The sequence below is a fragment of the Podarcis erhardii genome (genome assembly GCF_964252035.2).
Source record: "Podarcis erhardii genome assembly, chromosome: 1".
NCBI lineage: Eukaryota > Metazoa > Chordata > Lepidosauria > Squamata > Lacertidae > Podarcis > Podarcis erhardii.
Window position 1 is genome coordinate 63,366,972 of NC_138497.1, and position 26,326 is coordinate 63,393,297.

Genomic DNA, 26,326 nt, shown 5'->3' on the forward strand with positions numbered 1-26,326 from the left:
GAGTCTTAACAAGCAGACAGATGGTTCCATCTTGTCATTTCTAGTTGTTTTGTCAGTGCCATATGCTAAAACAGCACCCAGCACTTGACAAAGTATAGTACCACCATATAGCTATGCTCTGCTTGCTACGTGTGGTACACAAGACCTCTGTGCTTTTTGCTTATTGTCAGAATTTTCCAGCATAGCTTCACACTAATACTACTAGCATGAGGCATTATCCTATTTCCAAGGTAACAAGCCTTACTGAAGCAAAGTCAATTGTGAATTAACTGGGAATTTGAGATTTACAGCTGAAAATGCCTGTTCTTCTGAAAGCAATTTAAGATAACAGCAGAGAGCGTTGTGATTTGGTGCCACAAAAGAGGTGAAAGGGAAAGAAAGGCAAAGTTATCATCAGCTGGCTAGCTGCATGGCATTTTATTATAGGACTTCAAGTAAAACATATATCACCCCCTTGAATCCAGTGCTTATAAATGTTCTGCAGAAGATGAACTTTACAATTACTTGATGAACTTTAAAGTTACTGATACAGCCACTGTGGTGCTGTGCAGATGATGACAGGCTAAAACTCCATTCAATACCAGCCAGCATGGCCAATGATCAGGGATGATGGGAGTTGTAGTCCATCAACATATGTCAGGCACCATGTTGCCAATAGTCTGGATATTAGAATTTAAAATACTAGCCTGGAGTTGGCTCCAGTACCCTCAATAGTTGTGCAGCAGCTGTGACAATTGCAGCAGGAGGCTTGATCTCTTTTCTCTCTTTCTCAAAAGGATAAATTCACAACATTTGGTAGACCCATGCCTTTGTCAATTATCAGGCAGGTGCGCCAGCCCCAAGTGCTGACTTGTACCTGCAGCTTTTGGAAGCAGCCCAATCTGTTTCAGAGCCAGTCTAGTTATTCATGACCGAATTAGATTCTGCGGGGAAGAGCATGTTTTCCCCCAGAAACACTTGGGTGCAGAATATGTCACTTTTCACCAAGGACCTCTTTAGGATTCTTGGTCAGTAGTGGGCTTCCATCACCTCCCACAGATTTTGGAGATTCAGATTTTGGAGACTCTCCATTGACATGCATGGGGAAAGAGAGGTGAAAATGTCACACACAAATTGTTACCCAAAGGATCATTGACAGGGGGTGGGCTTCTGCTCTCTCAATGGATTTGGAGGGATACAATAGAGAAAATAGTAGAAGGTATAGATTAAACGAAAAACAGTTTTTAGTCCCTCACCACACTGTGTCTGGGGATTGTTTACCCTGGGAAAATAATTCACTGTGGATAAAAGCTAGACCTGTCCATCAAGACAAAAAAACTCCCTCATCTATTAAGTCTGGGAATTTTCCCAGTCAGCTTCATTTTGTTTCTAGGGGAGGCGGGGGATACAATTTTTTGTGCACTTTTTGAACAGGGAAGACCACTGAGCTTTTCAGAAGGTCAAAGAGCACCTGATCTGACTAAATACACCTTATTAATGGTGCAATCTGACTTAAGAATATGAGGACCTTTCCCAAATCACTCCAGCTTACCCAAAGCCCTTACCAATTACATAGCAACACTTTTAGATTTGCAGTCTGTTAGGTATTTGCCTTGTAAGTATACCAAATATTGAGATCAATGTGTGGAATATTGTCTCGTGGTCTTGTCATAATCAGAATATGGACCATTCCGAGACCAAGTTCAAAGATAAATAGTACATGGTTTTGAGGCTGATCTTTGTTCAGCCCGTGCTCATTTGTTTCCAAGATTCACAGTCCATTTTATTATTAGTAAAATGGCGTAGTTTGCTATCATTAGGATAGTGTGCAAAGAAGAGATTAGAAAATTCACTACTTGCCAGTCTCCTAATTCTAAATGACCCGTGGACTGAATAAAAAACTGCAATCAGCATCATAAAGCAGAAATGCTCAGCCCATGAAACAAGTAAAGTAATGAGAATGAAGAGAATATGGGCAGAATGTATCTATATCTATCTGTCTCTTTCTCTGGTGTGGCAGGAGAAAATAGCAAGTTTGGTGGGAAGATTCAAGAAACATTTAAATGTTATAGGATGGTATAAACATATTTATTTGCAGAATATGGATAGATATCTTTTCAAAATGAAAGCAGGAGTATAAAGTGATACTGAGGACTATCCTAGTTGTTTTTCAATGTATTTATAAATAATAAATTTGATGCAGCATAAGCCATTTTTTTATTTTGAAAGTGTGGCTCAGATAAAAGTTTGAGAACCACTGAGCTAGAGGCTGCAGAGGTTTCCTTAGTACCAAATCAATTCACCAATCATCCAATGTTCTGCAGAAAACCCTCACAAAATGCAGGATCAGATCCTGAAGCATGACAGTCAAACATATTCCTAAACAACTCTTTTGACACCATGCTCTCTATGATTTTCCTCCCAAATTGATAGTCTACCAAAGATTAACATATTTATTCATCTCATTGCTGAGCCATGACAAGCAGTATGCCACACATCTGTTTTCAGCAACTCGGGATTAGTTAGGTCAGAAGGTCCTGTACCTAGGGATTTAGAAATTAAGCATGATTTAGAATATCGCCTTCAGTCTGGGACACTGCAGACAGCAGTGCGAAGTCTGAAATCAGTTTGTAGAGACTTTGATTAATCGCCCAGGTGGCAACATTTGTCCGTCCTTTGTTTCAAATTAGTGCCTTGCATGAAACTTACAAATTACACACCTGGCTGCTGTCCAACCACTGATGTCTTAGCATAGTTAAAATATAACAGGAAAATGGATTTAATGTTGCATTTGATTACATGGTAGTACAGGCTAAAAGGCTATCTGAGAACACCAGTTGCAGATTCTGTTATTGAGTTCATTATCACATAGAACAGGAATGCTGCTATCCCCCCCCCCCATCTGACATGAAGCATATCCAAGAAAGTCCACTTGATCAATAAAGAGCTAAAGGCATATCAAAGCTGTAGGAATCTTATCTACGAAGTGGACCTTTGATATATTGGTCATTTTTTCTTTCATTCTTTTACTGTGCATTGGATGTAACTTTTCTATTAGGATTAATGTTCAATCAGGAGTGTGGAACAAAAAAGGATTGATTTTTATAACAGCAATGACATTGCTCTTACCTCTTACAAAAAGAATAGGAATTCTGCAAATGTCATGCTAGTTCAGGTGGTGTGTACATTTTACTATATTCAATTCCTTTTGTTAGCAAGTGTTCTGCAGTGTTGACATTTTGGAAGCCAAATAAAGGCCTTTCCCAATGACTAAATACATTGCTTTCCCCTTAATGTAACACTTGTGCTACCTTGATTCAGCATCAGCCATACAATATCTCACCCTCAACTAACAGCCAGGAATAACTGGGCTGCAGGAATAGTGTATATTGTGATACACTTAAAAGGGTGGGGGAGAGATGTGTGGTACAGTGCTGGAGAAGGGCATCTTTAAGAAGGAAAAGAAGGAAATTTACAAAACGAAAGAGATAGAAGAAGAAAAGGTTCACATAACAGAGATGGTTCGCTGTGAGAAAGAGTTGACAGCTGTGCTATTGGAGGCTGTCATGGCCTTCTGTTCCAAATAACCTCTAACCCAATCAAATTAAAATTTACTGTACTGCAGAGATACGCCTTACAATGCATCGGAGGGACTAAAGAGATCTACAAAGATACTATGCAGTACAGTGGTACCTCGGGTTAAGTACTTAATTCGTTCCGGAGGTCCGTTCTTAACCTGAAAGTGTTCTTAACCTGAAGCACCACTTTAGCTAATGGGGCCTCCTGCTGCTGCTGTGCCACCGGAGCATGATTTCTGTTCTCATCCTGAAGCAAAGTTCTTAACCCGAGGTACTATTTCTGGGTTAGTGGAGTCTGTAACCTGAAGCATCTGTAACCTGAAGCGTCTGTAACCCGAAGTACCACTTTACATAAATGTGACTTACAAAACCATCGCATGACTTAATTTAGTATACCTCTACCGCCCAACAATTCAATGGTCAGCGTTTGAGAACGATACCACTGAAAATGAGGCTACTTTAAGAATCACATACTGATTCGTATCTCTGGGCAAATAAATGAAGCTTAAACTTTACAGGCCAATCTGCCACACTCACTGGTGTGGCCACACTTTGCCAACCTCTGCATTGCCTTGCTCCTCTGCTTCCCAGTAAGTGGTACCAACCTTGCTGCTGGGAAGCTAACACAGTGGGTCTGCCCCACTGGATGTGATGCTTCTGGTTCACATCCTAATTAGTGTGTTTAAAACGGCAGTCATAGAGTTAGGCTTGTTTTTAAATCCCTCTCACTGAACTCATTTGAATACTTTTCCATTTAGATTATGACTATTTTTATTACTAGCTATTAATGGGAGCCTTGGGGGGACTGATGCACCACATTGCTCAATAAATTTTATTGTTCCATATGATATAGTTCAGTTGGAGTACAACTGAAAAGTGGAACCCTAAGATGGAGATGAGGAAAAGCAGGGGACAAGAACCACTGACTAGCCTTAGAGTTACAACTGATGCATATTTAAGGATACATCCTATATGCTAACAGCAAACTCATTCCCTGAGTGTGGATCTTGATACAGGAAATATAGTACCACTCCCAATTACATCACCTTTCTATAATGAACTATAATGAAGTATCATACAAGATGGCATAACTGGCTGTCACCATAAGCAGTAAACATTTTAGTGGCAGTCCCACTTGTTTGCTTAGTTTTGGCCTTCCTCTAATTCAAAACATAGCTCTGAGTACACCACTTGTGAAACAAACAATTTTACCATATTTCATCCACACTCACTGTTACAGTCCCTTAAAGTGTCCTAATTTTCCAGGGACAGTCCCAGATTTACAGAAGCCATCCCAGTTTCTGATTTGATCCTGGAATGTCCCGTCTTTCCTTAGGATGTCCCTATTTTCAACAGAGAAATGTTGGAAGGTATGGTAAGACCTCCTTGTTTTCATTGGAGAAATGTTGGAGGGTGTGGAGTTATCCAACCCTCAAGCCATCTGAAGGCAGCCCTATATAGGGAAGTTTTTTAATGTTTAATGTTTTATTATGTTTTTATATATATTGGAAGCTGCTCAGAGTGGCTGGGCCAACCCAGTCAAATGAGCAGGGTATAAACAAGAAAATTGTTGTTGTTGAATAGGATTTCCTATTTTCATCGGAGAAACAGTGGAGGGTATGCTGTTAAACAGCCCTACTGCACTCTTTGTTTATGGAGGACAGATACAATCCTTAGCTACTGATGCATGTTATACTGATAGGTATATATTTAAAAAGCTTACTGGTATCAAGAAACAAGATAGCAATCTGTTTTAAAAGTGCAATGAATTCCTAATCTGCTGTTCACTTCAGACTGCTAAGGTAGAATATACCGTATTTTTCGCCCTATAGGACGCACTTTTTCCCCTTCGAAAATGAAGGGGAAATGTGTGTGCATCCTATGGGGCGAATGCAGGCTTTCGCTGAAGCCTGGAGAGCGAGAGGGGTCAGTGTGCACCGACCCCTCTGGCTCTCTAGGCTTCAGGAAGCTATCCGCAAGCCTCCCACGCCCGGCGGGAGGTCCCGCCGGGTGTGTGAGGCTTGGGGTGGCAGCCTGCATCCTGAAGCACGGGGTGCCCTCCGGAGGACGCCCCGTGCTTCGGGAAGGTGTCCACAAGCCATGCGCGCCCGGCGGGAGGTCCCGCCGGGCTTGCAGGCAGCAGCCTGTTCTGGGGGCTGGGGTCGGGGGAAGCTCGGGCTTCCCCCGCGCCAGCCCCACGCCTGGGGGGGAAATAATTTTTTTTTCTTTATTTCCCCCCCAAAAAAACTAGGTGCGTCTTATGGGGCGGTGCGTCCTATGGGGCGAAAAATACCATACCTCAGTATCATCAACACTGCAGTTAATATGAAATATATAAATGAAGTTTGAAGCAAAAGAGAGAGAGCCACTAACCCCTTTCTCCTTTATTCATAGGCCAGACACTGTTTTAAGAAAGAGGATTTATTTATTAGTGGTGCTTATAGTGCCTGATGTTCCCTGGTGTTTTACTGTGCAAAGGCCAACTGAATTTGCAGTAAAGCTTTATAGGAGTTATATCAGCAGCAGCTGTATACGATGGGTGCTGAATCAGTGTCCTTGCCCGTCCTTGATATATTCCAAACTGATTTTCCCTACAGAGTTGCAGTGACTTGCTGTTGTTAATACCTCATACAAAGGGCAGTGAATATTTCTGAAGAGCTTAGAAACATGTGAACATTATTGTTATTAGTAGTAGCAGCAGAAGCAGGAGTGACCCAAAGTGACGTACCAAAATAGTATAAACTATAAACACTAAAACTGAGCGTGACAAACACAACTAAATCTGTATGGGCGTATTTTCACATTAATCTGCAAGGGGGAAAAATATGCATGAAATTGGAAGACATTATTTCTGGATGTAGTTTTTCTATAAAATGTGTATATGTAAACTTATTCCTGCTCAATATGCATGTTTCTTGATTTTTTAATCTGAATAATAACTATGTTTTCATTTGCAACATTCATCTGGAAGGTGTGGATCAAGTCAAGTTTGTACAGAAATTCACAAAGACCTTAAGAACATAAGAATAGCCTGCTAGGTCAGGCCTATCTAGTCTAGCATTCTGTTCTCACAGTGGCCAACCAGATGCCTGTGGGAAACCAGGGAGCAGAACATCAGCACTAGAGCCCTCTTCTCTCTCATGGCTTCCAGCAGCTGGTATTCGGAAACATTGCTGTCTCCAACTGCGGATGTAGAACTCAGCCATCATGTCTGGTAGCAATTGCTAGCCCTCTCCTCCATGAATCTGTCCAATCCACCAACCATCCAAGTTGATGGCCATCACTGCCTCCATGGAGAACAAGCTCCAATATTTGGCTCTGCACTGCATAAAGTACTTTCTTTCATCTGTCCTAAATCTTCTAACATTCAGTTTCTTCAAACTGTGTTCTTCAAGCACCTCTAGACGCATGGTTTTTAGAAACCAAAGAGTTGTTTCAGTGTTTAGGCCAAGAGATGTAATGTACAGTCATACCTCTTGTTACATTCGGTTCAGGTTACGTCTTTTCAGGTTGCGTTCTGCGGTGACCCAGAAGTACCGGAAAGGGTTACTTCTGGGTTTTGCCACTCACACATGCGCAGACACGCAAAATGACATCACACGCATGTGCAGAAGCGGCGAATTGTGACCCACGTGTGCACAGAAGCAGGTTGCATTCTCTTCAGGTTGCAAACGGAGCTCCAGAACGGATCCCGTTCGCAACCAGAGGCACCACTGTACAGTTAAAAATGGGTAGGCAGGAAAAGTAAAATCGAGGTGGCTGCTCTATGCACACTTGCCAAAGAGTTAAGGCCCACTTAATTAATTCCCAGTGGAATTTACATGCTTAGGACTGCAGTGCCCATAGCCTGAGTAGCAGCTAGTACTAATATTAGTGTTTCTAGTGTTTATATTTGACAATTCTTGGACTGCACTGTGACCTTTGGTTTCATAAGCTTTTAGAGAGCATGGCGTAGAGACCAGGCTGTTGCATGATATGCAGTTAGGCATAAAATATAGACCTGTTGCTAGGAACTTGCATATATTAAGAGACATCATCAGCTATTAAATATATTTGGCAGCTCTATTCTGTAATAGTAATGAGGAGTGAGTGCCTCCTGCTGCTACCTACGGTAAACTGTTCCAGCCACTGGCCCTTGTTAGTTAAAACAGAAATGGGTATGTATCACTATGCAAAAGACAAATGGGGCTGCAAGCTTATGCACACTTACAAAAGAGTAAGTACTATGGAACTCAGATTTATTTCAGAGTAAATATATTTAGGATTCTTTTGTTCATTTCATAATGAGCTGCAGCAAACCTTTTTAGAAAAAAAATCATACTTGTAATAGTAATAGTAATAATAATAAAAAAATTCTTGGACAATTCCCTAAAAAGCCCATCTGTCTTCTGTGAGTTCTCTCCCAGCTATCACTGCCAGAGCAGTCTTTTTGGTTTTACTTTGTTTACACCATTGTCAAAATCCATCAGTGAAATTGTGGTTGCACCCTGCATCGCAAATGCTGCACTGAGTGGGGATTGGGACCAAATACCTCTACAATTATATCATGCCGTAAAAGTACCCCCTTTTTCTGTGAGTTTTCAGTGCCCGCTCAAAATTCCATATATTTGTGTGTGTTTTTGTCTGCAGCATACTTTTAAAAAGTATTCTAGGTTCGGCAATCAGGGCTTAATTTTACCATCTAGGCAAAGTGAATTTCTAGGCCTCCCTTTGTCACTTATCCATGCCCATAGCATTCCTTTAAAAAAAAAAATCGTCTGGACTATGATACTATGTTTAAACATCTCCCCCCACCCCATCCCCACTTTTTGTCTTTGTTTTTCTTTCAGAATGACATGAGTGCCCTAGCAACATCAGGTCTCTTCTTCAAGGATGGCAAAAAACGTATTGATTACATTTTGGTCTATAAAAAGTCCAGTCCACAAATAGAGAAACGGAGCACTTTTGAAAAGAACCTTCGGGCAGAAGGACTGATGTTAGAAAGAGAGGTATGTTACATTTTCCACCTTTCTGCAGAGACTTATTCTGAATAGAAGACCCACATCTGAGGCTGTGTTCGCACGGCAGTTTATTCTGTTTTCAGTTCCACATTAAGATCCGCATTATATTTGAGCTTCCACATGATATCAAAACCACTTCTGTGGAACAGTGGATTGCTAGGAACCCACAGAAGACATTCAGTGGGGGGCAGGAGGACATAAGCACTGTAAAAGGAATTTCTGGAAGGGGTCCGGCTCATATGTTACATCTGCCCACATTAAGAGAGGGCTGGCTGTACTCCATCCACAGGTGAGCCTTGTTCTCAAGACACTCATGGCTTCATCATTGAAGATGGCTTAGATAAGACAGCTGACCTCTTCCTTTCAGACAGCTGTGTTTAGTCCCAGCTGCAGTGCATGGCAAGCTGAAATTTCCATAAACACAGGGATCAAACTTAAAGGCCAAGTTTGACATAAAAGTCAGTGCCCACCTGGATATGGAACATTAATCAATTCTATTTGGTTACTTTTTCAGCCAGCTGTTACAAACCATGATATTATGTTTGTTAAAATTCATTGTCCTTGGGATACATTGTGCAAATACGCTGAAAGAATGAACATAAGGATGCCTTTCCGGTAATATAAAATATTTCATTTTAAATTTACTTAATCAGTTTTTTTTAATGCATGTATTAATGAAATATGCTTTACCATTATTATTATTTTTACGGTCGTGCTTCCATAAGTTTTCTTGAATATATGGTTGTTTTCTAGAAATATACGATACAACTGCATGCAAAGTTACAGTGATCACAGTTATTTTATTAACTCAGAGAAGGTGTGGCAATGGTTAGAGTGTAGGACTAAAACCTGGTAGACCGGGGTTCTAAGCTGCAATGCTATGAAGTTCACTGAGTGACATTGGGCCTGTCACTGTCTCTTAGCCTATCTCATAAGATTGTTCTGAGGATAAAATAGGGAGAGGGAGAAACCATCTTGAGCTCCTTGGAGGAAAGATGGAACATAAATGAAATATTAATTAATATTTGCAAGGACATCAATAGTTTTAGGAATAGAGTCTTTCAACTGTTAGATCTCTAGAGGTGGATTCAGATCATTATTTGTTCTGATAACTGACCTATTGAAACTTTGTGTGTGGCTGGGATAGGTGACCAGTCTGTGAATACTCCAAGTTTTCAGACACAGGGCAAGATCTCAGCCCACCAATTTTAAAAAAACTGGGCGAAGTCTAGATTGCGTTGCAAGATAGAGTTAGTCTAGTTGTTTGTCGTGGCTAATTTAATTCCCATGAATTTCAGTAGGAATTAATACTAAACAAGCTGTACAGACATTCTTCCCCATGCTTACACTGTGTGTGTGTTTGTGTGTGTGTAAGGAAATCATGCAACACTGGCCACACACATCTCAAAACTGGTAAGATTGTTAACCATGCCCCGTCTTCAGAGGCAGTGAATTTGGTGACAATGAGAAAGGGCCCTAAGTACTTATTTATCTACACTGCTGTTTGGTCAAAAAGGCTTTCCTGCACTCGGGCTTAGAACCTCCGAAAAACACAACACAAAAGGAAACAAAGAGGAAGGGTCAAACCAAGTTCAGGCACCAGTTCTTAAAGTTACTCCAGTGTACAGCTGTTCACACATATGCCTCTTCTTCATAGTCAAGGACCCCAGTGGGGTTGTGAATCTGCAACATGTTAGAGCTTCAAGAAGCTGGTCAGCACCAAAAGTGAGACACCACTTTCTGCTTCTTTCTCTATCCTTCCATGTCCACAGAAAATAGGCCCTACCTATTATGGCAACAAATCAAACACTAAGGAATCCATTATCTACATTCTAGGAGGGAGCTAGAATTGGCCAAGGACTCCCTCCTCCACGATGGAAACCCCCATTACACCTATTGAAGGCATAAGCTGTGTGAGGGCTACTAGAAATCCTGTTCCTATCATCGGGATGTGACAATCAGCAGAGGAAATAGAAGCCAAACTGACTGTTTTCCACATTCCTCTGTCACTTGCAATGATAGATTCACATAAAGCCTGCACAACTTGAATTCAAGTTTCTGCCTTGGATCTGATGACTTTGCACTACCAGACAAATAAGGAAGATGACACATTTCCATTCGGGCCTCTAGGATCATCACATGCAAAATTCTCTTTAGCTACAAGCTTCTGAAAGTTAAATAACCCAAACTGCTTCTCCTCACCCTACTCCCATTTAATCCAGTTTCATCCCTAGGGAGCAAAGCAGGATAGTTATAGTTGCTGACTCAAGCAGATTGGCTGCAGTCCAGAGCCCATTTACTCCTGAGCAGTAGTATTAAACTCAGTGTGATTCTTCCAGAACTGAATGGGTTATGGATTAGACCAATTGTCAGAAAATGAGCCATCAGTTCAAAAAAGACAGCAAATCATTTTCAGCAATGGTCGTCAGCAATCCTGTAAACAATTTGGTATTTTTATCATATTCACTTCAGCAATGGGAGAATGGGAACAAAAGTAAAACAAGGAAACTCACAATGAAAGTGTTTGAATGCAGGACTTGCTCTTAGAAGTCTTTCCTGCTTTGATCTATGAGGAACTTTTTGTACAATGTGAGCTGTTTCATGCATATGGAAGAGCACAAAAAGTAACACTTTGGTGACTAATCCAGCAGCTTTTATGCTTTAAAAGCTGTCCGCGCTTAAGAGCCTGTGCAACTCACTGTGTGACCTTGGATTAGTCTTTCTCGCAGGGTGTTTTGAAACTGTGCACCGCTCTGACCTCCTGGGAGGATTCATCCATGTCGGCTCCTGTACACAGTCAAGAATCCCAATCCACTTTCAAATGTCAGCCTGAATGCACGGTCATTGGAGGTGCTGCCCTCAGGGTGCAGGATGTCAGGAACAAGGCTATCAGGCATGGTCTACCGTCCCTTTCACATCTTAGATGTCTGCACGGAGGGGGTGATCTGAACACCCCTTAGGACAGCAGTCAAAATGAAGACCGTGCTATGGTGTTATCTGAGAATTTCCCAACATGTAGCTATTTTTCTTCTTACAAAGGACTCATATGGAAAACTAGGCATTTACAATACAACAACTTGTTGCTTTTGCGTCAAAGAGACTATTAGCTGTAGGGAGATTTGTTTATTTGTTTGTGCTAATGGATTTCCAACATGTCCACCATAAGATTCCAAGGCACATTACAACAATATAAAAATGCTGCATTTAAATCAGTTTAGAACAATGACTTCCTGCTACTTCTGATTCTTCCTCCTTGCTCTTGATCTTGCTACAGTTGCCTGCTTCTGCTTCTTCTTCCTTCCTCCTTTTTCCCTCCTATTTTCTTCCAACCTTCTGCTATTCCCACCTTTGTGCATCAAAAGCCTTTGGTGACTATATCTGTGCAACCATGATTCAGACCAGCATTATCCTATTCATGTGAAGGGACTGAAGATATGCTGCTGGCCCCACACCTGATTTCCTGGCCCAACTCCTTAACATCCATGCCTTGAGCAGCTGAAGAATGAGGACCTATGCAGATGGACTTATATGTGATATGAATTCCCTGTACACTCAGAATTCAAAACCATACAGCAGCTTACACATATAGAACGCTACACACGAAGGCCTCCCCACATCAGACAGATGTGTGGACATTGCCAGGGGAGAAGATAACAGTGTGACACAGTGGTTGTGCCTGCAGAATGGCTTCTTCTGCTCCTTCACATCAGTATGGGGTCTGAGAAGGAAAATACTGTGTGTGACACAATGGCATAGCTAGCCGCTCGGGTGCCCGGGGTAGCGCATGCGCCCTGCAGCTGGGAGCAGAGTGAGCCTCCATGGGGGCAGGGGAAACCAGGTCAGGGTGCACTGTGCAAAGCCTCTCCACCGCCTCCCCCTCAGCTATAGGGCAGCTGATGGAGAGGTGGTAGGAAGATGCAAGCTCCATGCTGCTCTTTCAGGCAGCGTGGAGCCTGCAGCTGCCCAAGCCACCACATCACTCCCAGGAGAGACGTGTGGCTCAGGCATGCTGCAGGCCCCACGGTAAGTGCTGGCCCCTGCAGTGTGGCGCCCAGTGCCAGCCGCATTTCTTTGTGTTAGTTGACTGAACTAAAAAGTTCCGTGAGGGCCTACACCCCATTTTTATTTTAAAAAACTCATATTTTTGCCATTTTGTCACACCCCCCTCAGTGATGACACCCAGGGCAGACCACAGCCACCACACACCCCTTTCAACACATCTCGTGTGACAGATTCCATGCCCATTATGCCAACAGGGATGGGGAAGGAGTTCATTCAGCCCCAGAGCTGAGAAGCAACAGGTTTCCAAGTCAGCTTGAGATTGTTCAGACAGCTGCAGGCCACCTGAATTGCTAGTTGCCCTTGGCCATCCCCTTATCTCTAATTTGATAGCCTGGTCCAATGGACCAAGCCAGCAAATGGCACAGATGCAAGTGCCTTTTGCAAGCTAAACTGGAGAACTCTCTGTAGGAAGGATGGGAACTGGGATACAGATTAAATTAAACTGAGCAGATGTTATTTGTCAAGAAGAGATGGTCTGCCTTGCTTCACTTGCCATTTAAGCTGCTTATTTCTGGGGAAGAGTGTTGCACGATTGAGTTGCTGTTCTTGGCTGATAAATGGCTCATAGGATGACAAAAAGAAAGATAGGAAGAGGTAGTACTGTCTCTTCCTTCCAAATGTACAACCCCCCCCCCCCTTTTCAGCTCTGCTGTGCAGAAATGGGTCTCACAGACTAGGGCATCAGTCTTCAGCACTGGCAGCTGGTCTGACCACAGGGTTTAAGTTAGATGAGAGCCCAGACATGGTAAAATGGATAAATTGTCCTTTCTTCAGTTCTGAGCTCCATATACTCTTATATGATTCACCGTCCCTCTGTCTGTTACATTTATATTCCATCTTTAGATATATTTCTTTAAAAGCCACATAAGGTAGCAAGCAATGAAATCCAAATAGAAAATAACTGATCGACATAATAAAGAATCAATACCACAGCAAAACAGTATAAAATCGCATAAAATAAAAAGTTTTAAAAGCCCCCAGTTAAAACATAATTAAATTTAAAATACATATTAGGCTATCCAACTTGGTTGTACTCAGAGAAGACCAACTTCAATTAATTGACTGAAGTTAGTCATTAATTTCAATCAGTTTATTCTATGAAAAGCATATTGGATGAAATCCATCTGTCATTTTTTAAGTGCTTATTTTTAAGTGTGATTTGGTCTAAATAAAATCTATGGTTTGAATTCTGCTACACTTTGTCCATCCTTCCAATTAAGTAGCAGCATCAGCACGCGGGGGGGGGGGCGTATAAAGAAAGCTATTAATAAGTATAAGGCAGAATTCCAATATTACGAAGAAACTATGAAGTTTGTGTTTACAGTGTGCCTCATGAATAGCTTTCTCTCTTCCTCTCTCTCTCTCTCTCTCTCTCTATATATATATGTATCCTCAGTGAAAATTGCAGAGATAATTGCATAACTTTTTTTAAAAAAAAAACAAAACCAAACTCAGGCATTACTGTAGTCATTTAAGGGTAGCAAAAAAATATTGAAATAGAAAAGCAATCTGTTCCAGTTCCTTCATACAGCCATCTGCTGTCCACAGTTGTGTGCAAAATATCAGCTGATATAATGACAATAACATTAAGAAATCAGTGTGCAAATGAATGGGGAAAGATCCATAGTCTCTGAGCTTTCTGAAGCTGTAACTTCTTGGTGCATGTTAAATCTATCGATATGTACTATCGATATGTACTATAATTTTAGCCAAGGTTTTCCAAGTTAATGGTTTTAAAGATATTTGATTGCCTTTGGAACTGTGATTTGTTGCACCTTTATTTTGTAAAGCTGCTTGTGACAAAACACTATGGTCTATTTCCTAAGTCTTCCTTCTCCTTTGTATGTAACTGTTCTCAGATTTTTTCTGCTATTCTTACAGGAAAAAATGTTATTACACTGACTGGAGGAGCAAAACCATGGGCAGGTTGGTGGGTGATATGTAGCTTTTCATTTTGCCAGATAGTCACCCTGCTTAAAACCAATCCATCCTAGCAGTTGTAAATTTATTACAGAGGACCTTAAACAAGTTAATGGCAGCAGTAGACCTTGGCTGTTTGTGTATGTGGTGGTGTTGCTTTAAAAAAGAAAGAAAGAAAGAAAAGGTGGAGTGTGATTATTCTTACAAAAAGATGGTGGCATCCAAGACTCTGAAAGAGATTTTGGGAACCCTCTATTTTGACACTATCATGGAGTCAGATCCTGAGAATGGTGCAGAATCTTACAGATTACTTTCCTGTACACACACACACACAAATACACACAAAAATACACACACACACACACACACACACACACACACCTGAAGCCCTCTATGCTGACAGAAAAGCCTCCCCAAGGATCCCCAAAATTGGGAGGAAACACTGGGTGTGAACAGAGCAGCACTCATGCAATATGTCTCCATCCAATTTTGGCCAGTTCATCCCTCCCCCAGCAACCCCCTTCCCTTCCCACACCATTCAAGAGGGAGCCTCAACTCTCCAGAAAGCTCAACAGGGGAAGGAGAGGATGCTTCCTTCTGCCCATGGCTCTCAGGATCCAATCCACCATCTTTCTTAGTCCTGCTGCCTAAGAACCTTTTTCTGTACACAAAACATGGAGTTTAGTGCTGTGCTGAAAAATTCTCTTTGTGTGTGTGCTTCCTATTTTCCTTCGATTAATGAGAAAAGATATTGCATTCAAAAATGATCAAAGGCACAGGAAACATTGGGTGAAATTCTTGTGTATGGTTGCAGGTTACATAATTCTCATGAATGGTTACATAATTTTGAGGTGAGTAGCATTCCTTTCGTTCTGGAAATCATCTTACTGGTGGTTTGCACTCTGCAGCCTTCCTGGATGTCTGTTTCTCAATTAGCCCAAGACATCTTTAGATAAATCATCCTCCAGATCTGAATATTCAATAGCAACATGCTGAAATATTTTATTGTGTAAATTTACAACTGCTTATCTCCTCTCCCCAGTCATGCACGTGCCTGCTTTGCATCAAATACATTACAAATATATGCATAGATACATAAAAATATAGTTTGCTTTGTATGGTATGTGAATTGTAATAGGGTTTCCCCCATCCATTCCAAACATCCAGACATGGAGATATATTCCTGTTGTATTAACAACTATTACTTACCTTGATTATGGTTTTTTAGTTTGTTTCTAATGGAGCTGTCTGGTGGCAAATTTACAGGTAATGAAATCACAATGCTTAAGTGTGCTGGTGGCTTCTTTTTGTTAACATTGTTCTATAAAGCTCTTGATTCTCAGTGTGAGGCAGAACTCCCAAAGGATAATCACAGTCAGATGAAATTCTCCTTGACCTTTCTCATTTCCAGAGCCATAGCCACATGGGGCCTGGCCCCCTTTGAAATATTCAAGCTACCCTTTCTGAATTTTAAGCTTTCGCATTCATTTAAAGAAAATATATTCTATGGAGAAAAGGATTGAGGCAATATTAAACTCAGTCAAGGAAAAGTAAGAGGTAAACACCAGGTGAAATTAATAGGGCTGATCAATTAAAGAAGGTTGGTTAATCATACAGGTTTTAGTCTATTAATCCATTTGGCATATTTGCATAAATTTGCATAAATACTTCTGAAGCATACTTTAGAACATAAGAAAAGCCCTGCTGTATCAGACCAAAGGCCTACTTAGTCCAGTATTTTGCAGTCACCGTGGCCAACCACTCTCCTGCTTATAACCCCCAGAAACTACTATTCAGAGGCACAAGATCTCTGATCTTGGAGGAACCATATAGTAATCATACCTAAGTAGCCAGTCCTACCCACCATGGAGTTAAGTCCTTACCGCATCTTGTGGTTTCAAATTTATCTTGACAAAAATGGCTGGTGGTTGTGTGGATAGCCTGGCCCTGAGGTGAACCTGTACAGACTGTTGTGAAGTGATAATCCAAATTGGCTTAACCATAAAGAAGCCAACCAAATTTGAAACCAACCTTCCACCACTTTCACACCAGAGAATCCAGGTATCCTTGTTTCATCTTACGGCCAGTTCATGTGACTTAACTGTTGTGGCAACATTCATGAACTGTTTACCAAGTGAAAAGATGTCCACCAGCTTTTGGGGATGATGAAAGCCTACTGCTCACTACAGCTGATCTGGAATGTGTGTTCCATACAACCATCTTATTACTTTAGCCATAAACTAGTGAAATCAGTCTGCATGGGCGATTGGGCTTTCCTTGTGATATCTTGGGAGGCAGTAAAGATTTGCCTATGCTTGTGGTTCTTTCCTATTATATCTAACAGGACCAACCTTCTGCCCTCACAGGGCTGTTTCTTATTTTCTTACTATATCTCTAGTCAGTGAGTTTAGGAAGAATATTCAGGTTGTGAATATTGGTATTCTCATCTGATATTTGTATATGTAACACACATCCTACTTGCAAAAATTGCACCCTGACTTTAAAACGCAAATGTGAGAAGTGACTTAAAAGTGACTAATTTGACATTTTTAGAAAAGGTAAAGGACCCTGAGCAGTGCACGGAAACACTGTTTACTTCCTGCTGGAGCAGTACTTATTTATCTACTTGAGCTTTTTGGCATGCTTTCAAACTGCTAGGTTGGCAGGAGCTGGGACCAAGCAACAGGAGCTAACCCCGTTGTGGGGATTCAAACCACCGACCTTCTGATTGGCAAGCCCAAGAGGTTCAGTGGTTTAGACCACAGCGCCACCCACATCCCTAATTTGACATTAGTAGCCTCTTATACTGAATATTATACACCAGGAACATATTCCACTCACTTACATTATGCAACCATTTCCCACCATGTGTCCTTTTGTACTCATTTGCTTGTCATTATTAAAATGTTAACTTCATTTTTAAAAAGAAATATATATATGTGCAGTTTTTGTTGCCCTGGGCTGCTTTGGGAGGAAGAGTGAGCCATGAATGTAAAAATAAATAAATGAATAAAAACTTGTGCTTTCACTGCAAATTTGACTAAAATAGCTGTGCTTTACAAGATTCAACCATGGTGGTTGGCAAAGGCAGGAATACTGATACATTAAATAGTCTGGTGTAAAAGCTGGGAAGAGGGATTTGAGGAGAATTTTTAATTTTAATTTAATTTTAAATGTTAACTTTGCTATTGCTCTGTTTATAAAAAAACCCCACCCTAATCTTCTTGTTTATAAGTTAAGTTAATGTGTGTTGTTTCATTTACGCCGCTGTCTATTCAAGATATCTAAGAATACAGGCCTTGATCAAGAGAAGCATGTATGTAACTTTGTGAACCTAGCAGGGCTTTTAATATTTTTTGCCCTGTATTCTATGGCAATGCAAACTCATGCACCCCTAAATTTGCTCCAAAAGGGCATGGGGCTGGGTGCAAGCAAACGTGTGCAAATCCTTTGAAGGCACTCAAGAAGTGTCATTTCCTACTTCCACTGCCTGAAGGCAAAGAAATATATATTTGGGAAGACAGAGGGACAGAGTGCCCCTTTCCCACTGGGAACACCCATCCGCCCCATTGTTAAAACTAATGTTGTGGGTGGCTCTGCCATTAAGATGGACTAACATTAGACAAAGTGAGGCAACCCTCATGATTCCTCCCCACAGCATTTCATTCTGTTGCCCCATTGCCTGTGGAGAGATAAGACCCCCTATTTTGGGTAAAGATTTAACAATATTAATTATTAGTCTACTAAAGGGAGACCATAGTACATACAACAGAATCATTCAACCATGTGATATAATAAATAAATCTGCCAATACTTTTTTCTCATCAGCTCTCTGTAATTTCTTATTCTTTCAAAAAATGGCACTCCTATTAAAAATAACTGAATAGAACTAACAGTAAAATTCTGTTGTCTACTCAGAGGTAAGCCCTGCAGAGTTCAGTGGGGTTAACCCAGTCTACTTGGGAGCAAGTTCAATTGAATTCAATAAGACATTCATGGTTACTCCCGTTATAAATGTCTGCAGAATTGCAGCCTCAGTGGCAAAGGCTCAAGACAATTAATTATGTTCCAAAGAACATCTATGTCCCATTTGCTGCATAAGGTTTCTAAGTTTTTCGTGAAACAGAATATTGCATTTCTAAACAAATAATGAAATTTTGTAGCCCAGTTTTCAGCAGTGCAAACGAAACAAGAGTTAATTTTGTTAAATCATTAATGCAGTGTGTTGTTATGGTTACCATTTACACATTTCAATTATCTTGGTCATATTTATTTTCAATACATGCAGTATTGGATGTTTTGGTCTCTTATGTTTTGTTTTCTTTATATATAAATGATGGTTTTGACCTTCTGGTTAAACTGAATTCATTCATTCATTCATACCTGAATCATTCTATGAAATAAAGTCTACAAGTAAACATACGGTGCAATGAGCAATAATGTATGAAATGCAATGCAGAGAGCAATAATATCTATGGGTGCAATGTAGCCTTATACGGGTTTGGAAAAGATTTTAATGATATGTAGATTGCATCTTATACCAATGCAAATAAGATCACTTTCAGGACCCGATATTGAATTTTAGTGAAAGATTGCATTCCTTTTGTATTTAAATGGAAATTTTGCCTGGTTCAGTGCTTCTGGGGTGTACTCCTCATTATTTGAAATTATTTCTTTCATTACCCCCAGTGAATTTATTAAGAGTGATGGCCCATTACAGCAAAGAAGTGTCACCTGTTTATTTGTTGCACTGATGTGCCAGTTGTACCTTATAAAGATGAATAAGCCATTCTGTTAAAAAGCACTGTCTAGAGTTCAAGCGAACAGCAAACTCAGACACTGCAGCACTGAATACCGACAGAGTGAGGGCAAGTTATATGCAGAAGCAGGTATCTGTGCGTATGTTCCCTGACAGAGATGGATTCCTCCCCTCTCCCCACCCTTTACTCTGTGCACATTGTTCTCACTGCTGGGTGACTGCAACAAGTACTTTGATCTTGGATGCATTTGTCCTGATAAAGTTAAAGGTAAAGGTACGGGCCAGTCGTGTCCAACTCTAGGGTTGTGCGCCCATCTCACTTAAGAAGCCGGGGGCCAGCGCTGTCCGGAGACACTTCCGGGTCACATGGCCAGCGTGACGAAGGTGCTCTGGTGAGCTGGCACCAGCGCACCACACGGAAACGCCGTTTACCTTCCCGCTATATAGCGGTACCTATTTATCTACTTGCACTTAAGGGTGCTTTCGAACTGCTAGGTGGGCAGGAGCTGGGACTGAACGACGGGAGCTCACCCCGCCGCGGGGATTTGAACCGCCGACCATACGATCAGCAAGCCCTAGGCGCTGAGGTTTTACCCACAGCGCCACCCGCGTCCCTTTTTTCCTGATACTAGATCAGAAATGCAATTCAGTGTAAACAAGTGCATAGTGTTGCACGTCAGGGCAAAGTAAATAAATAAATTTTAATTTCACATACATGGTCATGGGGTCTGAACTTGCAGCGACTGACTAAGAACGAGATAGCTTGATGAAGATCATCATCACCATCATTTTTCATTTCTATACCGTCTTTCTATCTTACAATACTCAAGGCGGTTTATAAGCTGAAGAAACAAAAAATGTACATCTTATAACAATCTAATGCAATAGTAAATGTGATAATAAAACAAAACTTTAAAATAAGCAACCTACATCAAAAAAAGTAGCATTCAACAAGATGTCAACAGAGTGTGCAGCAGCTGAGAAAAAGGCAAATTCTATGCTGGGGATCATTAGAAAGGAATGGGAAATAAAACTGCCAAATTGTGTGACTGCATTTGGAATACCATGTACTGTTCTGGCCTTTGCCTTACCTCAAAAAAGCATACAGTAAGCCTGCAACTTACATGGGGGGTGCGTTCTGGAGATGACACCTAAAGCCAAATTTGCATGTAGTCCAAACATATTGGGTTCAATAGCAGGTGGGATTACCCAAATCTTTCTTCCTGAATGCCCCCCCTTTATTTTATTTTTTATTTTCCAAGTGCATAAAGCTGAATGTGCAGGAGTTAAATGTTTGTAAGTTGTGGATTGGCTGTACTGTAGAGTTGAAAAAAGGTTCAGAAAAGGCTACCCAAATGATTGAGGGGCTGAAGCAACTCTGAGGAAATGTTGCAGCATTTTGAGAGTTTTTAGTTCCGAGAAAAGGTGAGTAAGAGAAGAAATTATGCATGACATGGAGGTAGTGGGTAGAGAAAAGTTTTCCTGCCTCTCTCTCATAACTTGTGGGCGTCCAATAAAACTGAATGTTGAAAGAGTCAGGACAGATGAAATGACTTTTCTGTGCAGCACATAATTAAACTATGGAAATCACTCCCACAGGAGGCAGTGAGGGCCACTAACTTGGATGGCTTTAAAAGAGAATTAGACAGATTCAAGGAGAATAAGATTATTACTGGCTACTCACCACAATAGCTATGCTCTGCCTCCACAGTCAGAGATGGCAATGCTTTTGGATACTAGTTGCTGGAAACCACAGGAGGAGAGAGGGCTTGAGCTCAGGTCATGTTTGCAGGTTTCCCATCGGTTCCTGATTGTCCACTGTTGGAATAAGATGCTGGACTAGATGGGCCACTGTTCTAGATGCTCTTATCTCTCAACACCCACAGTGCATCTCCACATCAGAAACAGCAGCAACAGCTGAACATGAGAGCATCTGATGGAGCTCTGTGGTGACAAGGGCAGGCCAAACCTGTGGTTCCTCTTCATAACACTTCAAGAGGCCTGTAATTTGGCCCTCAACAGAAGAACAATATTTGGAGATTCTTTTATGCATTGCATTTGTATTATTTATTGATTTTTGTAAACCACCCAGGAGAGACTTTGGTTGACAGGTGGCCTAGAAATAATTCAAATAAATACCATAAGAAGAGCCCGGATAGATCTAGTCTAATGTCCTGTCTTGTGGAGAGACATCTCACTAACAAACCAAATAGAGTCAAAGAATGTAAAATGCAGATGACTCTGTTTTTATTTTGCTACAATGTTTTTGTCACAGGCCCTACATATTAATTCTATTGCTGCTTACGAATACAGGTTGGAGTGGGATGTTTAGTGAACAGGTATAATGGAAACACAGCTATTATATTTGTGAGGCCTCATTGTATATTTCACCTCAGACTAAATGGCAACCCATGAGTTATGTGAGGGGAGCTCCAAATATTGCTGGACTACAATTCCCAAACTCTCTGACCATTGAATTTGCTGACTGGCACAGAAGGGAATTGTGAGTGGGAAAAACATCAGGAGCTGGAAGAGATTCCTTATCTCTTCTCTAAATCCATTCATGTGGGCCATTCCATTCCATTTCCCCCCAACCAGAGCAAGGGGAAGGAACACATATCACTGGTAGAGCATTTGCCTTGCAAGCACATGCATCTCATGTTGAATCCCCAGCATATCTAGGTAGGTTTGGGAGAGACTCCTGCCCGAAACCCTGGACAGCCACTGCCAGTCAGTGTAGACAGTAGTGAGTTAGATGGACTCAAAGGTCTGACTTGCTACAAGGCAGCTTCCTATGTTCCTAGTGTTGGCAGTGCCACTTACAATACTTTTTCTAATCCCCTGGTTATGCAGCTATTTTTCTTCATTTTGAAGAGGAGGACATTATAAAGAACGTGGCTTCATCTTCTTTGTTTTCCATTCTAGTACAACCCTCCCATTGCTGGGTAGCATGTAGCGAAATCTCTAGGCAAAATACATGCAAGAGATTGAAGTAATTTTTCCCCAAATGTTCCAGTTTGCAGAGGAATATGAGAGAACTGAAGAGCTGGTTGCCCAGAAATCCAATGAAACTTGACAAAGAAGCACTTCCTGACCTGGAAGAAACAGATTGCTATACGGCGCCCTTCAGTCGCGCACGCATACATCAGTAAGTGGGGGACCCATATGTATATATTCATAAGGCACCCTGATTAATATTTCACTTTTCTGCAGTAGGTGACATAGCATCAATCATCATTAACAGATGGCTGGTGTCAAAACTGAATGGTATTTATATTCTAAAAATTCTGTCATCTATATTCAGTGATATCTTCTAGCGATAAGCCTTTAGCAATGTAGGGTCAGGCACCAGTACCATCCCCTAGACTGGCTTTCTTTTCTCCAGGGTAATTTTGCAGTATTCTCAGAGCAACAATACTAAATTCAAAATGTATGAGCTACTCTGAAATCCTAAGGGCCAGAATCACAAGTGCTACATTTTTGTTTCATAAAGCAGGATCACAATTGAATGTTCCTGATTAAAACCATAAATCTCATATTCATGAATTTTGTGTCCCAAGAGGGAAATCTCAGTGGTGCAGGGCCATCCAATTGGACATTAGCAGGTCAGCAAAATGCCCTATAGTGTTTTGTGTACACAAAGTTTTGGAAGCTTATTCCAAAAGGCCATTGTCTTAGAACCAGCTTGAAGATTGCTTGAATTGCACTACTTGCAGAAATTAAAATGTTTCAGGTTTTAGTTGCTCACAGTTTAAATGGGGCAATGAGATCCTTGAACATTTGAAGTCACCTGACACTCATGGATTTGCTTTTCAGTATTCATTTAACTAGACTGAACTACAAGTTGAACAATTCAAGTGATATAAATAAGATCTTAATACATGCCCTTTTTTAGAAACATGTTAATTGTGTCTATTCAGAAGTACCAGTACGTCCCACTGAATTCAGTAGATCTTAATACCAGGTAGGTGGGTATAAGAGTGTAGCCTAAGCTTAGGTTCTGAACTACATTGGAGTTAATTATTTGAAAATCATGGGATGGAAAAGGCATCAATGACTATATGGCATCCAAACCATTCCAGGGAGGCAAAGGTTTCTGGCACAAGAAGTGTGTGCTGCAACAGCAGAAGGGAAACCTAGCTGGGGAGTGATATTGGGAAGGGCTACTGCTGTGGAAACAGGACAGCAGGTGAACCCAAAAGGCAAAGGAAGTTTACTGACAGACATTTGAATGGCAGAAAATGGCAGGTGCCCGTGCTTGTATTTAATGTGTGGAGCTATTTCGTTCATTGTGAGATATATTGTATGGTGATATTTTGACAGTTGCTTTGAAAATTAATCGACATCAACTATCTCTTCAACAGTTTTACAATAAACAACAAAGACAGCTTCTTCAGCAACTCCACGAGAAGTAGAATAGTACACCATATGCTGCAGAGAACGAAGTATGAAGATGGGAAATCAAAAATGGGTATAATTCCACTTGGGTATTAAGACTGCTTGTTGTTAGCAACATATCCTCTGCCAGCCAAAATTATTGAGTGAATATTTATACTAAAATATAGATAACATCCAATTGGAGAAGACATCATGGAATTTTCACCTGGGGACCCTCCAAATGAACACTTTCTTAAGCTTTCATCCAATTTTGCATGCACAATGCTTACGCAGATGTTAGATTATATCCAACATTTATTGCACATTTCTTCTGATTTGTTTGTTACAGGACAATAAGCATTCGTGCTGCATTCATTCTCATTTGTTTGTATGGTGTTTACACTCGTTTCCATTAATTGGTCTGTCAGTCATCCTGTATTTTTCAATGCATTTCCCCATCACTATCCAAACCATGAAAAGACTAAGGACTGGTAAAGAAAAAGTTATTTATATGCATTGTATGTGCCATATAACATTGTGCCATCAGATGGCGATGTGCAGTCCCATTTTTCTCTACCTGTTTTCCCTGTTTAAATTTACAATGCTTTAAATGGAAATGCTTCTTTGACGTGTCTAGATCCAACCTAATTCTTTCTAAAAAGCAGATTTGTTGTGCTAGGACATCAGAGTCCCTTAATCAACATTAAAACACAAACCTAAAGCTTTGGAATACACTTGAATTCCTCCTGGAGGAAGAGGCGTCCCTAAGATTCTTCACATAGGGTTACTATATTTCGAATAGTTGTTGAGCTTTGGAGGAGGGGGCAAAGCAGTTGAGCTTTTGGGCAAATTCACAAATTCAGCTATTTTTTAAAGGAAAATCAGTTAAAAAGACACTGCCAACATGGGTTGCCACACATCCAGATTTTCCCAGACATTTTAGCAATTTCCACCCAGACGCTGCTTCCAACTGCAGTATTCCGGGTATGTCCAGGAAATTCTGGACTTATGGCAACCCTAGAAGTTCACAGAAAACTAACAATAGTTGTCAATTTAACAAAGTTTGTTAGTAAAGGCTTGAATCCAAAGGTGTTTTGCACTTGTGAATAGGCCCTTATACTTGTGCAAGGTATCTACATCCAGTTCTTTTAATTTCCTCATCCTATACTCAGTCTTCTTTATAGCCATCCCACTATCATTATTTTGGAACTTATTTTTGATTAGGGATGCAAATAATGTATTTAGTTAGGGACACAAAGATTGTAGTCATTCCGCTTATCAGCCATAACAAAACAGAGCACAAACCTCCCACAAAACATTCATTTGTGCCACAAGTTCTTATTCTGTTAGATGCCAGCACAAATAAACAAACACACAAAGCAACATCACTTTCATTATGAAACTGGAAATAGTATATCATCTCACTGGGGGAAACAAAGTTCTTCCTGCAACTAAAGCTGTGGGGATTCCATGGGGATCCTTATAAAGTGAGCATTGGGGGATATAAATGACAGCATCCTCTGCCCCAGTGTAGGAGCTGCACGTTTATTGTGAGCAGCATTTTTCAATCTAGGACTTTGAAACTCAGACTTGATTCCAACAAGCAGCAAACTGATCCACGCCTCATAGCTTTTGACAGTAACCATATTAGCAAATGACCAGATGAGAAGCAGAAGAGCAAAGAGCTTTTATCTGCTTGGAGAAACTTGCTGACTTGACTTGAAACACCATTAGCCTTGCATATAATGATTTTTGAATGGGTTCATCGTTTCAGGTTAAGGAGAACTAGAATTAAGGTTGCCATATTTTGAAGAGCAAAAAAAGAGGTAGCCTGAGCTGATGCTAGCCAGAGCCAGGGAAAGAAGCCATGGCAAGCAGAGCAACCCAAGCCTGCCCCCCCCCCCAAAAAAACACCACACCTCGGACATTTCCTTTTAAATGTAAAAACCTGTCTGGATAGGCCTGTTGGCAACCAGCAAAAGAAGAACACGGAATCCACCACACTCTCACATCAGGATTCCATTTTTGTATGATGCAAAAACACACACACAAACCCTGAAGCATATGCACAAGTGTGCCTTGAAGATTTTACAGTGCAATAGGCCCACTTGAGGCCTTTGTGTGATGGCATCAAGACTGCTGTGTGTGTGTGTGTGTGTGTGTGTGTGTGTGTCTATGTGTGTTGCAGTTCATTCCATACCCAGATGCTTGTCAGCAGGGTAATCCTATCCAGCGGTGGAGCAAGCCAATCGGGCACCTGGGGTGGCACATGTGCCCTACACCCAGGGGTGGGGCCAGCCAACCAAGGGGGCATATCCAGCCACCTGCGGAGGTGGGGCCAGCTGCCCGCGGGGCGGGGCGAGCCGGGGCAGGACACGCCGTGGGGCCTCTGAGGAGTTGGCCTCCTCCCACTCAGCCATCCTACAGCTGGGGGGTGGCGGACCATTTGGGCAGCGTGGAGCCTGCGGGCACCCAAGCCACCATGTCACTCCCAGGAGAGACGCACGGCTCAGGCACGCTGCAGGCCCTGCTGTGAGTGCCACCCGGCATTTTGTCACCCCCCTCCGTGGTGACACCCAGGGCCCCCGCCGCCCCTCCACTGCCCCTGAACCCATCTAGAAAAAAAGAAGAAGAAGACAGAAAAATGAGGG

General features: G+C 41.4%; 1 protein-coding gene across 5 annotated transcripts in view; it reads left to right on the forward strand.

The window, feature by feature from the left end:
• The window catches only part of ANO3 (anoctamin 3), a 230,651-nt gene that overhangs the window by 151,588 nt on the left and 52,737 nt on the right, over nucleotides 1-26,326 (forward strand). For 4 of the 5 annotated variants that reach the window (XM_081834540.1, XM_081834542.1, XM_081834543.1 and 1 more), the window contains 5 exons: nucleotides 8,387-8,545; nucleotides 9,072-9,172; nucleotides 14,501-14,545; nucleotides 22,315-22,446; nucleotides 23,663-23,769. In XM_081834540.1, coding sequence (XP_081690666.1) covers nucleotides 8,387-8,545; nucleotides 9,072-9,172; nucleotides 14,501-14,545; nucleotides 22,315-22,446; nucleotides 23,663-23,769 — 544 coding nt within the window. The remainder of the gene's footprint in view (nucleotides 1-8,386; nucleotides 8,546-9,071; nucleotides 9,173-14,500; nucleotides 14,546-22,314; nucleotides 22,447-23,662; nucleotides 23,770-26,326) is intronic. The other variant, XM_081834541.1, reaches the window with a different exon arrangement.